The sequence below is a fragment of the Salmo salar genome, chromosome ssa10, assembly GCF_905237065.1.
Source record: "Salmo salar chromosome ssa10, Ssal_v3.1, whole genome shotgun sequence".
In the NCBI taxonomy this organism is placed as follows: Eukaryota; Metazoa; Chordata; class Actinopteri; order Salmoniformes; family Salmonidae; genus Salmo; species Salmo salar.
Window position 1 is genome coordinate 24,660,161 of NC_059451.1, and position 13,859 is coordinate 24,674,019.

The 13,859-nt window shown below is 45.9% G+C and overlaps 1 protein-coding gene across 2 annotated transcripts in view; it reads right to left on the reverse strand.

Annotated features, from left to right (window-relative positions):
* adamts10 (ADAM metallopeptidase with thrombospondin type 1 motif, 10) overlaps positions 1 to 13,483 on the reverse strand; it is a 41,276-nt gene extending 27,793 nt beyond the window's left edge. For both annotated transcript variants that reach the window (XM_014216511.2, XM_014216510.2), the window contains exons 1-6: positions 13,280 to 13,483; positions 8,472 to 8,842; positions 5,037 to 5,410; positions 3,298 to 3,457; positions 2,868 to 3,070; positions 2,349 to 2,432 (exon numbers count right to left, since the gene is read on the reverse strand). In XM_014216511.2, coding sequence (XP_014071986.1) covers positions 2,349 to 2,432; positions 2,868 to 3,070; positions 3,298 to 3,457; positions 5,037 to 5,410; positions 8,472 to 8,577 — 927 coding nt within the window. In that variant the 5' untranslated portion in view covers positions 8,578 to 8,842; positions 13,280 to 13,483. The remainder of the gene's footprint in view (positions 1 to 2,348; positions 2,433 to 2,867; positions 3,071 to 3,297; positions 3,458 to 5,036; positions 5,411 to 8,471; positions 8,843 to 13,279) is intronic.
* Positions 13,484 to 13,859: the final 376 nt, after the last annotated feature.

The following is a 13,859-nucleotide window of genomic DNA, read 5'->3' on the forward strand; positions in this document are numbered from 1 at the left end:
TATAGATTTTTGTTTGGAACACAGACCTGCGTCCCCACCATCACTCAATTATTGTTGTTTACACAATCCAAACATTTTCATTATACTATAAATCGCAGTCTGGGTCAGGTGGGCATCATTTGAAAGCTTATTCTATTACCAACGTGGCTATCTGAGTAATAAAATACAACCTTACAGTGTTAGGCTTTCAAAAGGCACTTCAGACAAACAGATTGTAATTCTGGTGCGCATAGAAAGGAGTCATGAGTGCATTTAGGTGTGTGTTCCGCCTCAAATTTTCTTCACAATACGACAAAAACAAACTTTTATACAACAGGTGGTTCTAATCCTGAATGCTGATTGGTTAAATGCGCATTCCAGCCGGTGTCTATTCCACAAGTTACCACCACTATGATGTTAAAATGCCTATTTACTCTGTTCCATCTGGCTGTGCAATCCACTGTCTCATCAGCCCAGCCAGGCAATTTATAAACTTGATCTCCACTATAAAAAGCATCTAGACATTATCTCACATTTCTTTTCAGTGGAGATTTGTATAAACCTTGCTGTCAGTCTCGCCGACATTTGCAACATTGTTTCAATATTCAAATTCGATCTCCTCTCCCATAGTAATGAATGCGTAGGGGTCAGGGTTCGGGAAGAGACAGAAAGGCAGGCAGCGTTTCTCAGCCAGTTGAAATCATGAATCAGCTGGCATCATTTTTATGGATATATACAAAGAAATGTCAATTGAAAAAAATGTACAATGAAACGCAGTGCAGCTAGTTTGCAGTGTTTCCAGCTTCAGTTTGAAAAGATTGTGTTAGATGTGTTGTTGGCTTGCTCCTCTGAACAACAGTATGACGAGAGAACACATTTTCTATGCCAGGCGAAATCGTGCCTCATTACCTCATTGTTATGGATGTGTCAGCTTAAACAAATGCAGCTACTGTTGTTATTCTGGCTGCACTGTTTGACGTGACTGTAAATTAGCCATAGTTGGCTGGTTAGCTAGCATGCAAGGGATAAGAACGTTGCCAGCCAGTATTTATTATTTAACTAGGCAAGTCAGTTAAGAACAAATTCTTATTTACAATGACAGCCAACAATGGCCAAACTCAGAGACGCTGGGCCAATTGTGTGCTGCCCTATGGGACTCCCAATCACAGCCGGTTGTGATACAGTCTGGATTTGAACCAGGTTGTCTGTAGTGATGCCTCTAGCTGAGATGCAGTACCTTAGACCACTGCGCCACTTGGGAGCCCAAATGGTAATGGAACGGTTTGCCGGCCCTCGACCTTGTCTCGGGGCTAACAACACCCGTACCAGCAGTTCCCCCAAAAAATTTACTAAATAAACTAAAGTAAAAAAATATATAAAATACATCTCTGTGAAGCGGAGAAACTGAGCTCTGAACACAGCCATTGTGTTCCAATTAAGGTGCTAATCAATGACTAAATCTATCAATTTCAACCTGGGCATATACGGGATGACAGGAGCTGTCAACCTGGGCATATACGGGATGACAGGAGCTGTCAACCTGGGCATATACGGGATGACAGGGCCTGTCAACCTGGGCATATACGGGATGACAGGTGATGTCAACCTGGGCATATACGGGATGACAGGGGGTGTCAACCGGGGCATATACGGGATGACAGGAGCTGTCAACCTGGGCATATACGGGATGACAGGCGGTGTCAACCTGGGCATATACGGGATGACAAGGGGCTGTGAGTTGGAAAAGGGTTATTAGACTGCCACAGTACCTTCACTGCAAACCCACTAGTAATACCCTTTCTAATACCCTTTGAAGCTTATAATGTCCACATTACGCCAGAGAGTGTAACCCTGTCCTGGCACTCAGTCTGACCGCGTGCCGTTAACAGCACAGTGCCGTGGCTTGGCTGGCTGGCCTGCTGGACTGGACAGGGACCAAGAACATGACGTGACATTCATGTCAATCACCAGGCAGCAGGTGGACAGAACACTAGGCCACAGTGACGCCCGCCTGCATCGGCTTCATATTTAGCTTTTTATATGCACTTTTCTAGGGCACTAATGTACGTCATAGCAACAGCCCGAGAGGTCACCAGCAACAACAAGTGCAGTCATGGCTGGACTTGCCTGGCAGGTTGCTCTCTCTCCACCACCGCAAATGGCTCCACTTACAAGACATTTTCTGCTGGGAGCAGGGGAGGAAGGACACTTAAGCCAATAATTTGACACAAACAAGGAGCTCATAGATGCTGGCCTAGACAACAGTCTGGACTGGACTAGGAGTGAGATGCAGAGAGGAGGCAGGGTGGATGGATGCAGACCCCATTGAAAGGCGGAGGTTTTTCCGGGATGGGTCTAGAAGAGAATACCTGGTCCTCCATGAGCAGGATGAGGCGGGTCACCACGATGTTCACTGCGTTCCCCAGGCTAGAATCCTGGAACAGTTTGGCAACCTGACCTCCAGGGAAACAAGAAAAGACCAGTCTTAAAAAGAGCTGACATCATTCATCACTACTACTTACAACCTAGAAACTAGTGTAATTTGGGTTACTTTACAGTACACTCCTGTAGTTTAATTCTTCTGTTGGGGATTTTGTGACAGGATGGATGCAACCTGGTGTGGAACAGTAAAATAAGGCCAACCATTCATTAAATACATTCCATTCATGAGTTTATGCTTAGCCATCTGATGGACAGGGTGTGAAGTGATATCCTGTGAAGGAATACTACTACACATTACGACCTCGACTACACTATCTGTAGAACCATTCAATACAGTAACAACAATCCTAGACTCAATCCTAAACACAGACAAAGTGGATAGGACAAGTATTTTCCAAGTTTTCCACCCTGCCAGTTGTAGTGATCTGACTCGATGTGAAACTTACAATATTCATGACAGCCAGGATGTACTGCTCGATGTCCCGGCGGCCGTGGTACCCCACCATCATCTTGTCGGCCACCACCAGTGTTTCTACGTAGCGCTCTCTGCTCACAGACCTCTTCAGGGGCAGCTGGCCTCGGCCGATGGGGTTGGGAGGTGTCTTCAGAGTCCTCTGCCACCAGGCCATGCCTTTCCCTGGCTTCTCATCTGAGGAACAGTCACAAAGAGGGGTTAATGGCATTGAGAGAGGAGAGGGTACACTACCTGATAAGAGTGGCATTAATGTGCATGTATTAAAACCAGGTTATTATGTCCTGTAAACTGAGACTGCTGTACAGCAGATATCATAAACGACTGTTTGCTGATCTAATCGTAACCTGTGAAACATGAGAGTTTAAAGGGGCATGTTGTACCCAGAACACAGCTCTACCTACCAATGACCCCACAGGATTGGTCCATGTACTGATGGCGAAGAGATGACCTCTTGTAGACCACATGGGGGCGGCTCTCCCCTCTCTCCGCCCTCGTGAGGTTTTCGGCCGGGGTCAGAGGCTCGATGATATACTCCTCACCCCCTGCCACGATCACCCCCTGCTGGAAAAGTCAGGGAAGCAGAGGTGAGCCAGGGTCCCTCTGAAGGCTGGTGGTGACAGGACAAGGACTGACATCTCTGGTGCCCGTCAGGCCCATTACAGTAGCATACTGGAGGTCTCTGTCTGTCTACAGCCAGTCTCTAACATCTCCCCTCCCCTCAGTGGATACAGTACAGTACATAACTATCCCTGGCCTGGATGATAATCATATCAGTCTCTCATCAACCTGGGCCTAAACAAGTACAGGCCCTCACCTCTCCCAGACATGTCTGGAGGTCAGATACATAGGGAGAGTGATCCTATCTGAGTCTTTCCACAGAGAGGAGACAGGGAGACACTTCCCCTGATTAGATCTCTTGGCTGCAGCCTCTGAGGTCACAGTGAGTGTTTCCCCCCTGGCCCTCTCTAGTCGCTACAATAGCAGCGCACTTTCACAGTGCACCTAATCCTGTAATGTGTTTAGTGATGCTCTCGTGGACACACAGCGGATTCCCTGCTGAATTAAGTTATGCTAGTCTGACCACAAGTAATTATGTGTAGGGCTTATTAACACTTTGTGAGCAGATTTAATCCTTGGTTGCATTTAGCCCTGTTATTATGGGCCCAATTAGTTATTAGCTGTAAAGGGATCACAATAATAGATGGATAAGGAGAATGCTTTCATGTGTCAAAAGGCAGATTGGAATTGTGTCATTTGACTGATTTTATTATTTCAAAAGGGTCTGCTGTGGGTGGAGGTGCTAGCTGGTTACTGAATGGTCTGGACGTCCAGCTGTGAACATGCCTTAGTGACGTTATGAGTTGTGACCAGCAGGGGAAGTCTGGTGATAACAATGGGCTTTGGTAATCCCTTGTTTACACAGGTGCATTACTGCTCCAGAATAGCATGTGGTCCAGACAGGTGCCCTGGTCTAGTCCAGGATCCAGGATCAGAGCTATCCTAGTACACAGAATCATAATGTTACACTCAGAGGGAGAGGATTCCTCTGGAGCTCCATTAGCCCTGGGTCCTCTGAGGCCAAGGACAGCAGAACAAGCCAACAAGACAACAGGACAACAGGCCAATAGGACAACAGGACAATAGGACAACAGGACAACAGGCCAATAGGACAACAGGCCAATAGGACAACAGGCCAATAGGACAACAGGACAACAGGCCAATAGGACAACAGGCCAATAGGACAACAGGCCAATAGGACAACAGGACAACAGGCCAATAGGACAACAGGCCAATAGGACAACAGGCCAATAGGACAACAGGACAATAGGACAACAGGACAATAGGCCAATAGGACAACAGGCCAATAGGACAACAGGCCAATAGGACAACAGGACAATAGGACAACAGGACAATAGGACAACAGGCCAATAGGACAACAGGCCAATAGGACAACAGGACAATAGGACAACAGGACAACAGGCCAATAGGACAACAGGACAACAGGACAATAGGACAACAGGACAATAGGACAACAGGCCAATAGGACAACAGGACAACAGGCCAATAGGACAACAGGACAACAGGCCAATAGGACAACAGGCCAGTGGTGCTAGCAGTACTAGATGGGTCAGGTTCTTACCAGGCCATTACAGTTGCTGAGAGCCACCTTGCTAGAGTGGGGCTGATCCTGCAGATGGCCTACATAGAGACACTGAAGTGCGTAAGGGTGGCTCCAGGCCAGACGCCCCCTCCTCCAGTACTCTACACGGAACTGACGGGACAGTAGACCCCCCTGCAGGGTCAGGTTGAGGAGAAAGTTGGTTGTGGGGGTAGAGAGCTGGTAGTACAGCTGGGACAGGTCCTGTTGTTGCTGGTCCTCAGCACTGCGGCGGCTCCGCCGATGGTGGTTGGGGCTGTCTGCACCCCCATCCTCTGTGTGCAGGGTCTCGCCCTGCGGCCCCACGCGAACCGGGATGGCAATCTCATACTGGCCCAGGCTAGACAGGAACGTAGCTGGAGAGAGACAGAGAGAGGAGACAGAGCACAAACACTCACAGTCAATGACATTTCAAATAAACTTTGGTAGAATATACAGTATGTGCATTATCGTCACGGCTTAAAGCTGATGAGGACAGGCCTTAGTCAGTAGTGACTAGTGGGATTCTTGAGGACTTCTCAGTCCACGCTATCCCTCCCAAGGCTGTCTCCATAGCAATCCTGAAATCCTATACTTCCTGTCTCTGGCTGCGGCCCCGGAGATTTATTGTCCAAACACGGCGCTCCAAACACTGCACTAACAGGGGAAAGGTCAACAGAAATTAGCCCAGTTTTCATCAAGGCCTTTTGCCTTGTTTTGTGGAGAAACAGCCCTCCCCACTGAGAGTAAACAGGCAGGGATTAGTGTCTGTAGCGTGAGTCCGGACCCAGCCTCTCTGTTTATGTGGCCAGGCCAGCTTAAATAAACAGCAAGCACCATTAGAGGCCCCCAGCCCCCTCCAAACCCCTCCAACCCCATTTCACATCCTTCAGCACATTCTGCAACAGTCAGTTATATGAGCTTTGAATTCCTCTACTACAACATTTCAGACAATTGCCCCACATAAAAAGTGGTATTTTCATGGTATTTTCACAGGGTCAAAAGTATCTGGCCCAGGAAAGCCTCCCGGAGGACTGGAGGGGACCCGGAGGGCAGCGGTCAGATAAAGTAGACCAGTCAAATATTTGGAAGGACTTAATGAGGCATAGTTTCAAAAGTGTACTGTACCCCTACTCTCCCCTCCTCCATCCCTCCGTGGTTCCACAGCTATACAGCTGCTCCTCGTGCCCTCCCTGCTCTGGGCAATAGCTCTCTCTCTCTGCAGCGCAGCAGTAATCTGTCCAGCAACCTGATAAGCCTGTCTAATTAATGAGTGAGGCAGCTAGTGGCCTGACTGGGCTCCACCACTGCTTTCATAAGGCTACCATTCTGCTGCCAGCCCCCTCCCAACGCACTGTGCCCACATGTACAGGGTACTTCAAAGGGGAAATATGGCTGGTACAATGGAAAATAGGGGAGCGAAGTTGGCTAAATAGAGTATAAGCGTACAGTAGGTCCTAGTCTGGTCTGAAGGGTCGCGTGGCGTCTGATCCTCTCCCAGGTCCCCTACAACTGATGGAAAGCTGCTCCCAGCTCTGTAGCACCACAGGGCGAACCACTTCTCCAATTCTTTTGATCTATTATCTAATCACTAGGAGGAGGAGGAAACTATTATTACTCACCAATAAACCCAAGTGGTAACAGAGAGAGGCCCATAAAAGAATAAAGGTCTGCAGAGTGCTCACCTTTTGTAAAATAAACTGTCATAAAGCACTACCCAGGGTTCGGTTTATTTTAGCTTTCAGAAGAAAGGAACCTTTAATTAGCCTCTTTAAAAAAAGAGAAGGAAATGAGAACAGTGGCCTTTTTACTGTAGCGTTCCCAGAGAGGAGCTTCTCTCTCTCTCATCCATGCCTGGCTGAAAAAGCCAATCTCTGCCTCCGTCACCATAGGGCCCTGTCAGCAGTTCCTCTGCTCATAACTCTGCTCTCAGCTCTGCCTGCCTGTCTTTCTCTCTCCCTGTCTCCCTGTCGGCCTGTCTGTGTCTCCCTCCATGTCTCTCTCATTGTCTCTCTCCCTGTCGGCCTATCTCCCTTCCTGTCTCCCTCCATGTCTCCCTCCATGTCACCCTGTCTGACTGTCTGTCTGTCTATCCCTCCTCTATGTCTCCCTCTCTATTGCCCTGTCTGTCTCCCACCATGTCTACCTTCCTGTCTGTCTGCATGTCTGTCTGTCAGCCTGTCTGTCTGTCTATATGCCTGTCGGTGACGCCTCTGCCTGGGACAGTTGACTGGCTGAGTTATGAGGTCGCGTTGCGGAGCCTCAGTCTCAGTCTGAGAGAAAGGTTATATATACACTCCATGCAATGGTTTAATAACACTAAACTAAATGACTTAATGCCACTACCACGATGGCTTACCTCATTATTCGCTTATTTCAAAGAAATAGGGAAATAACTTTTTTTCTGAAAAAGCCCAACTCTCCAACTACGCCATGTCTGCATATTTGTCCTCTCCTTCTTTTAAATAAACACAAAGACTAGCCAAATATACTCTGCAGCTTGTCATGAAGTGCAGCAGCAAATACAGACAGATTTCGTGCCCCCCATTTTCAAATGTTCTGTTTTCGTTTAAGGTTTTAATCTAGAATGACTTAAAGGGGTGACCATTCTCAGTTAGATAACAACTAACTCTTGACCAGAAGTCAATATCCATTGTAGGAGAAGTGACTAGCGTGGAGGACTCTAATAGTGGTGCTGAAATGTATAACACCAGACATACTGTACTCAACAGCCTGTCCTGTTTGAATTTCACAGCCTTAACAAATTAAGCATTGACCTACTTGTTGCATTTTCTAGTAAATACTTGTGACAAATGATAACTCATAAAAGTGATTACTGTCCATCATCAATGGAACTGGTTTCAGTTTTGGGTTAGAAAGGTGTTCTTCTAGAGCTTTGTTTAAACAGAGGAGATGAATGAATGGTCCTGTGGTGGTTATCAAGGAAGCAGTGTAGCAGACTATTGGAAACAGATGACTTGCAGGGTGCAGAGGTTAAGCATAAGAAATACACAATCAGTGCCTTGTTCTGTAATGGACACTCTGGGTATTTATGTCCGAGCCTAAAGGGGATTGGTCTGGCTGAGGAGAGGTGAGGGGGGCGCGTGGCTCTCCATCTCTGGAGTTGATTTGTGAGAGCAGGGTTCAAGTTCAGCAGGGCCACTGCCCTGGAGTGTTGCTCAGCTCAGAGGAGGCCCTCAACACTGTATGGAAGACTTCACTGAACAGGTCCGTTACCTCTGTTCAACTGTCTAGGTGATTGGAAATGTTGAACCACTTTCACAGTCCAAAAAAGGGAATAATACCAATTCCCCAATGAATATGACAGTAATAATAACATAATCATACTGTGTATTCATGACAAACATTGACACAGTTAAACATTTCCATTTATGTCAAACAAAAGAGAAGAAAGTAGTCGGCCCGATCTCTGCTCACCGTGTGACTGGGTGAACTTTTCAGCAGTCTGACTTTCTGCGACCTCGGTGGCAACCATGACGATGATGACAACAATGCAGGCCAAGTTCCTCCATACCGTGTCCATGGTTACTACAGCAAGCTTCAGTGCAGTCCCCAGGCCTCTGTCCCAACATGTCTTCTGCCCTCTGATGCCCCTCGCTCACCAGTGGGACGCAGCGAACTCACGGGCCATAGCAGCAGGATAGACCTCTAGAGACTGGACTGGAGATCTCTGGACACACAGCCTCTCTGCTTCTCTCTCTGGTAGGACCAAAGTCAAAGGAAGATGGAGAGACTGCCTCTGAGTGTAGCAGCAGCAACAGCAGAGTCTATAATGTACTGTGGCCTCCCTGTGGAAGAGAAACAGGTTAGTATGAGGGGAGATTGGGGGAAGGAGAGAGAGAGAGAGAGAGAGAGAGCATGAGATCTCCCTGACCCAAATGGTCCCCATCTGACAACACAAACATATCTAGTCTTTAGTCAGTGCCTCACGAACAGCCACCTCTCGCTGCGTCTTCAGTTGATCAATCACTCCAGGAAAACACTGGCTGACAATCTGAGGACCAGTGTAAACAAGTCTCGACCTGGGTGCCTTGTGTCTCTTTTAGTCGTCTGCTCACAGGAAAGAGAAAGGAAGGCATTGATCTTTTAAAACGCTGTGCTTAGGCTGAGAGGAGCTGGAAGTGGGTGTTATGTCAGTGGCTGTGGGGGAAAATTACCCAATTTGAGACAAGCAGTGGGTTACTTCCACACTCACTGTTGGCCTCATGTGGCCTGGCCACATCACAGGGAAGAGGCAGTCACACACAGCGAGAATAGGCCATTAGCCATAGATCAGGCTTTTTTGGGAGATCAAAACTAGCCTTTAAAAAAGCAACATTGGTTATTATTACATCACAACACTAAAGATGTCCCATCCCCCATCACACTTTGAAGTGTACAGAGGAGTTAAAAGCCTGGATGAGGAGTCCTATTTACAGTAACATTGTGACTTTTGTTCCTAAGCCTTTTTGGCACTGTCATTGAGAGGCCCAAACCCAATCTTTGATAACCTTTCCTTAAGCCACACTGCCTACCCTGCTCCCTGCCTCTATCATTCTTTCAGTGTGTCTGGGCAGAGAACAGAGAAGATGCCACACTGGCCCAGATGGCTGGCGGCAAACCAACTGCAGGCAAAGGTAACCGGAAGCAGATGGGAAACGATTTGGCGACGAAAGTGAGGAAACAAGTTGCCTCCTGACAAAACAAATATGAAAAAGGGAGTGCAAAGCTCAAGGGGCTGTAAGAGAGACGGAGAGAGCTGGGATAGCCATTCTTAAATACTACGTGTGTGTGGAGAGACAGAGAGAGAGAGCGAGAGAGAGAGATAGATAGAAGCAGAAATAAACAAGAATCTTTGCACCTTCTTAAAAAATGTAAGCTTTCCCTGTGCCTGGATTAAGGTTCACCTCTCTCTGACTGCTTTCTGAGTTCTGTCGATCATTGCACATATCCAGTTCCAGAGACAGCCTGGCCTGAATCTTTACCATGTTGTGTCTTCCTACACCATATATTCATTCATCTAGCTAATGAACAATGATCCATTTGTTCAAGCACAAGTGAGACACAACTGACCCGGCCCATTTGAAAATGAGCAGCTGAAGCATTTCACACTTATAGTCTGCTCATAATCAGATAATGCTGACTACCATACAATCTACACACGTAGCTGACAGAGAGAGGTGAGTGGGATAGAAGGAGGCTTAATGTGCCTCTGGTTTCCCTGCAGTGCAGCGGTTCACAGTACAGTACCGTACGGAATGGGGTCCTAAAACAGTGAGGCGGCTTTGTGTTCCCACTTCCCTTAAATGTGGAGCAACTGTAAGCCCCTCTCCTCTCCATCTCCACAGCCCTCACGCTTTTTGCCCTTTCTGCCCCCTCCCTCAAGGCTTTTTTCAGTAATTTCCTGCTCGGCCAAACTCTCCTATATTTTCATTACTTCTTGTTGGAGTCTCATTTTATTGTGGGGTTATTAGACTTGCAGCAAGATATCAAATGTTTTCATTAAAACTCTTCTTCATCTTGTTTATTTAAATAAAGCCCACATAATCGGCCCCCCTATCATTGCCTTTGTGTTTTTAAGGCTGCTTAAAAGCATTACTGACTGTCTTCAAGTTCTCTCTACACTCATTAAATCATTGTACACTCACTAAATCATTGCTCAATTAAGAAACATGACAAAAATCTGGTAATTTGTGAATTTGTACTATCTCTTGAAAGGGATTTTGTCATTTGTCTTTGTGGGTCTGTTTTGTAACAGTTTTCCTTTGGGAAAAAACTCATGTGTTTGTTATTCGGCCAATACAACCATAATCCTGTAAGTACTGTTGGCATTTTATAATATACATGTAATATATTCCACTTAGCAGACGCTTTTATCATGTCCTTAGATGAGTACCTCTGATCAATTTGAATGCCTAATTGTGGCAATAGTGAGTTCAGAAATTGGAATGGGCTGTATACAGCTCAATTATAATGTGGTCAAAGTGCTTTTTAAAAGCAAGACAAGGAGGTATTTGTGGATAACAGTAGAAGAGACATTAGACAGGGGATTGTAAATTGCAATTTCAGGGTGGGCCAAAGTCATAATGTAGTCTGGACCATAAGCTTATCTACTGGATTGGAGAAGGCAGTAAAAAGTATGTTTTTACAGACTATGTATAGTGACCCTGCCAGGAACTGTACAGACAGGCAGAATAGACCACACTAATCAAACCCATATGACTCGCTCAATGTAAAGGCTCTCTCTAGGAAATGCTGTTCAGTCCCCTGCTCAGCTCCTAACACCACCCTCTTTGCACTCCTCTGAAGAAACCACAATGATTGTCTACTCTTCCTGTCACTCCTCTCTGATATTAGACTTACTCTTTTGATGTCTCATTTGTCATTCCTATTTGAGTAGGGGAGTGTGGCCTCTTTACTGTACTGTAAACACATCAGCACTAAGTGAAAGCTGGGAACTCATGCAGCACATGGCTAGATACTTGTATCCCCCGGACAGCAGTCACTCCCTCAGAAGTGGCGTAGAAAAGAAAGCTCAACTTACATGACTCCCCCATGTTAAGCCTTGCACAACAAACAAGAGATGAGGTGATACAAATAATATGGAGAATAAAGGGAGGGATCTCCGTCTAAACATTCTGTCTTTGGTGGAGAGGCATTCCTCTTTCAGTTTCTCCCAAAGAGATGAAAAGTGGTAACATAAACAACTAGGCTTGTCAGACAGCCAAGGATGCGCACTCTGAAAATTAGCTTTAGTCGAAGACAATATTTTGTGAGAGCTGGCTTGGACTCGCTGAGTCAGCCAGCAACTCTAAAGAGTGTACAAAATAACATAGGCAGTTTAAGTCTTGAGTTTCACATTTCTCATACGACACACACACAAACAACGACAGACCACAGATTTGTCCATTCGCCTCAGCCAGTTTAGAGACCTAGGAACCTCACATGCTGATCAAACACTGCCCAGCCCTACCATGGTGAAACTATTGGATATGAAGGGCATTCACAATATGAACAAAACGTCAATCATTTTAGTGACAGATTCATACGTTTTTTGAATTAACCCAGCAATACCAACATTTGAGTTTTGTTACAAAAGAGATCACTAGCCTAATCAGCAACAGGTCACTTCTGGGTCAGTGTCATAAATCTGTTTATTGGTTGAGGAAGAGGAAGTGTTGGGCACTGATCTGCAAGGGAAAAGTACAGTATGGACTACTGTACCAGATATACAGGAAACACCAACATTAAGTATCTTAATAGAGCAATGGGCCGCCATGAACCAGAACAGCCTCAATCCACCTTGGCATAGATTCTACAAGTATCTGGAACTCTGTTGGAGCGATGCGACACCATTCTTCCACCAGAAATTCCATCATTGGTGTTTTGTTGATGGTGGTGGAGAACGCTGTCTCAGTCGCTGATCCAGAATCTCCTATAAGTGTTCAATTGGGTTGAGGTCCGGTGACTGAGATGGCCGTGGGCATATGGTTGACATTGTTTTCATGCTCATCAAACCATTCAGTGACCACTCGTGCCCTGTGGGAGCATAGCCATGATAGCCAAAATAATGGCCTGCCCAGCATGGTGTGTGATGGAGAGAGAGAGACAGACAGACAGACAGACAGACAGACAGACAGATACACATCACCCAAGCACACAAATATTATTCAAACACTGAGAGTGCAGTGGTTTGCTTATGTCCTGAAGAATCCCCTTCTGCCTATTCATTGCCCAACTTTTGCTGGAGCAATGCTTTCTCCCCACCCAGCAAAAACCCTCAGAACTATGGGGATTAACTGCTGCTGCTGCCTAGAATCAACCAAGCAAGATCCCTCATCGCCCACATGGGTTCAGCTTAACAAATAACGGTCCTCACTTCACTTCACTTAACTGAATCTAACAAATGGGGGAAAATATCTGGATCCTTGACAGTTTCTTCATTATAACCTCAATGCAATTAAACAAGGAAATATCCCCCAACAATGTTGTAAATTCTAAAGTTTTACTTTACTGAGAAATCAACACCATGACAAAATGCCATGGTCTGACTACCTGATAATTCCATGCAAATGTTCGAGTTGTGCAAAATTACATTAAATAGCTGGAAAATCGATATGTAAGACTTCGAATGAAGACGTCAACCATTTTTACGTAATCGACTGTACTCTCATAACATAGACAAAAGTGCACACTAGGTTTATGAAATATGAGTTAAAACGAAGTTTCAAATTAGGGTCCAGTACCTTTTCCTTCTCCCTGTCCAAATTCACTATGGTCAGCTTTCAGGGTTTGCGGTGTCTTTCTCTTGGTTTACTTCAAGACGTGTCAGTTACCTTGAAAAGATATGTCTGTATTGAGCGGATGATCGTACAGTGAGCGGACCTCTCTTGCTCCCAGGGTCTCACTGCCACAGATACGCTCTGGATGCTTGCGCGCTCGCTCTCACTGCTGCGTACTAAACCAGGAAGTAAAAATGGTAATAGGAGCGTCTGTACGCTACGCACAGAGGAGCTACACCAAAGATTTTTGCCTATACTGTGCTTCAGCAAACGAAGGGCCCCAAGAAGGGGATGTTTTAAAACACAACTATAACCAAGTTCTGCAACAACATATACATACATTAATTTTATTCTTAATGGTCGACTTATTTTACAATATACCAGTTCGATTAAAAAGTTTAGGCTACATGCTTTCTTCTCAAGAAATGCGACTTCCCTAATAGTAATAGCCTAATAACGAAGTTTACAGCTGGCTCTTAGATGGGACTCTAATCAAAATAAACGTTCTATAACAGCGACCATGTTATTTTTTGAGGACTGCCAA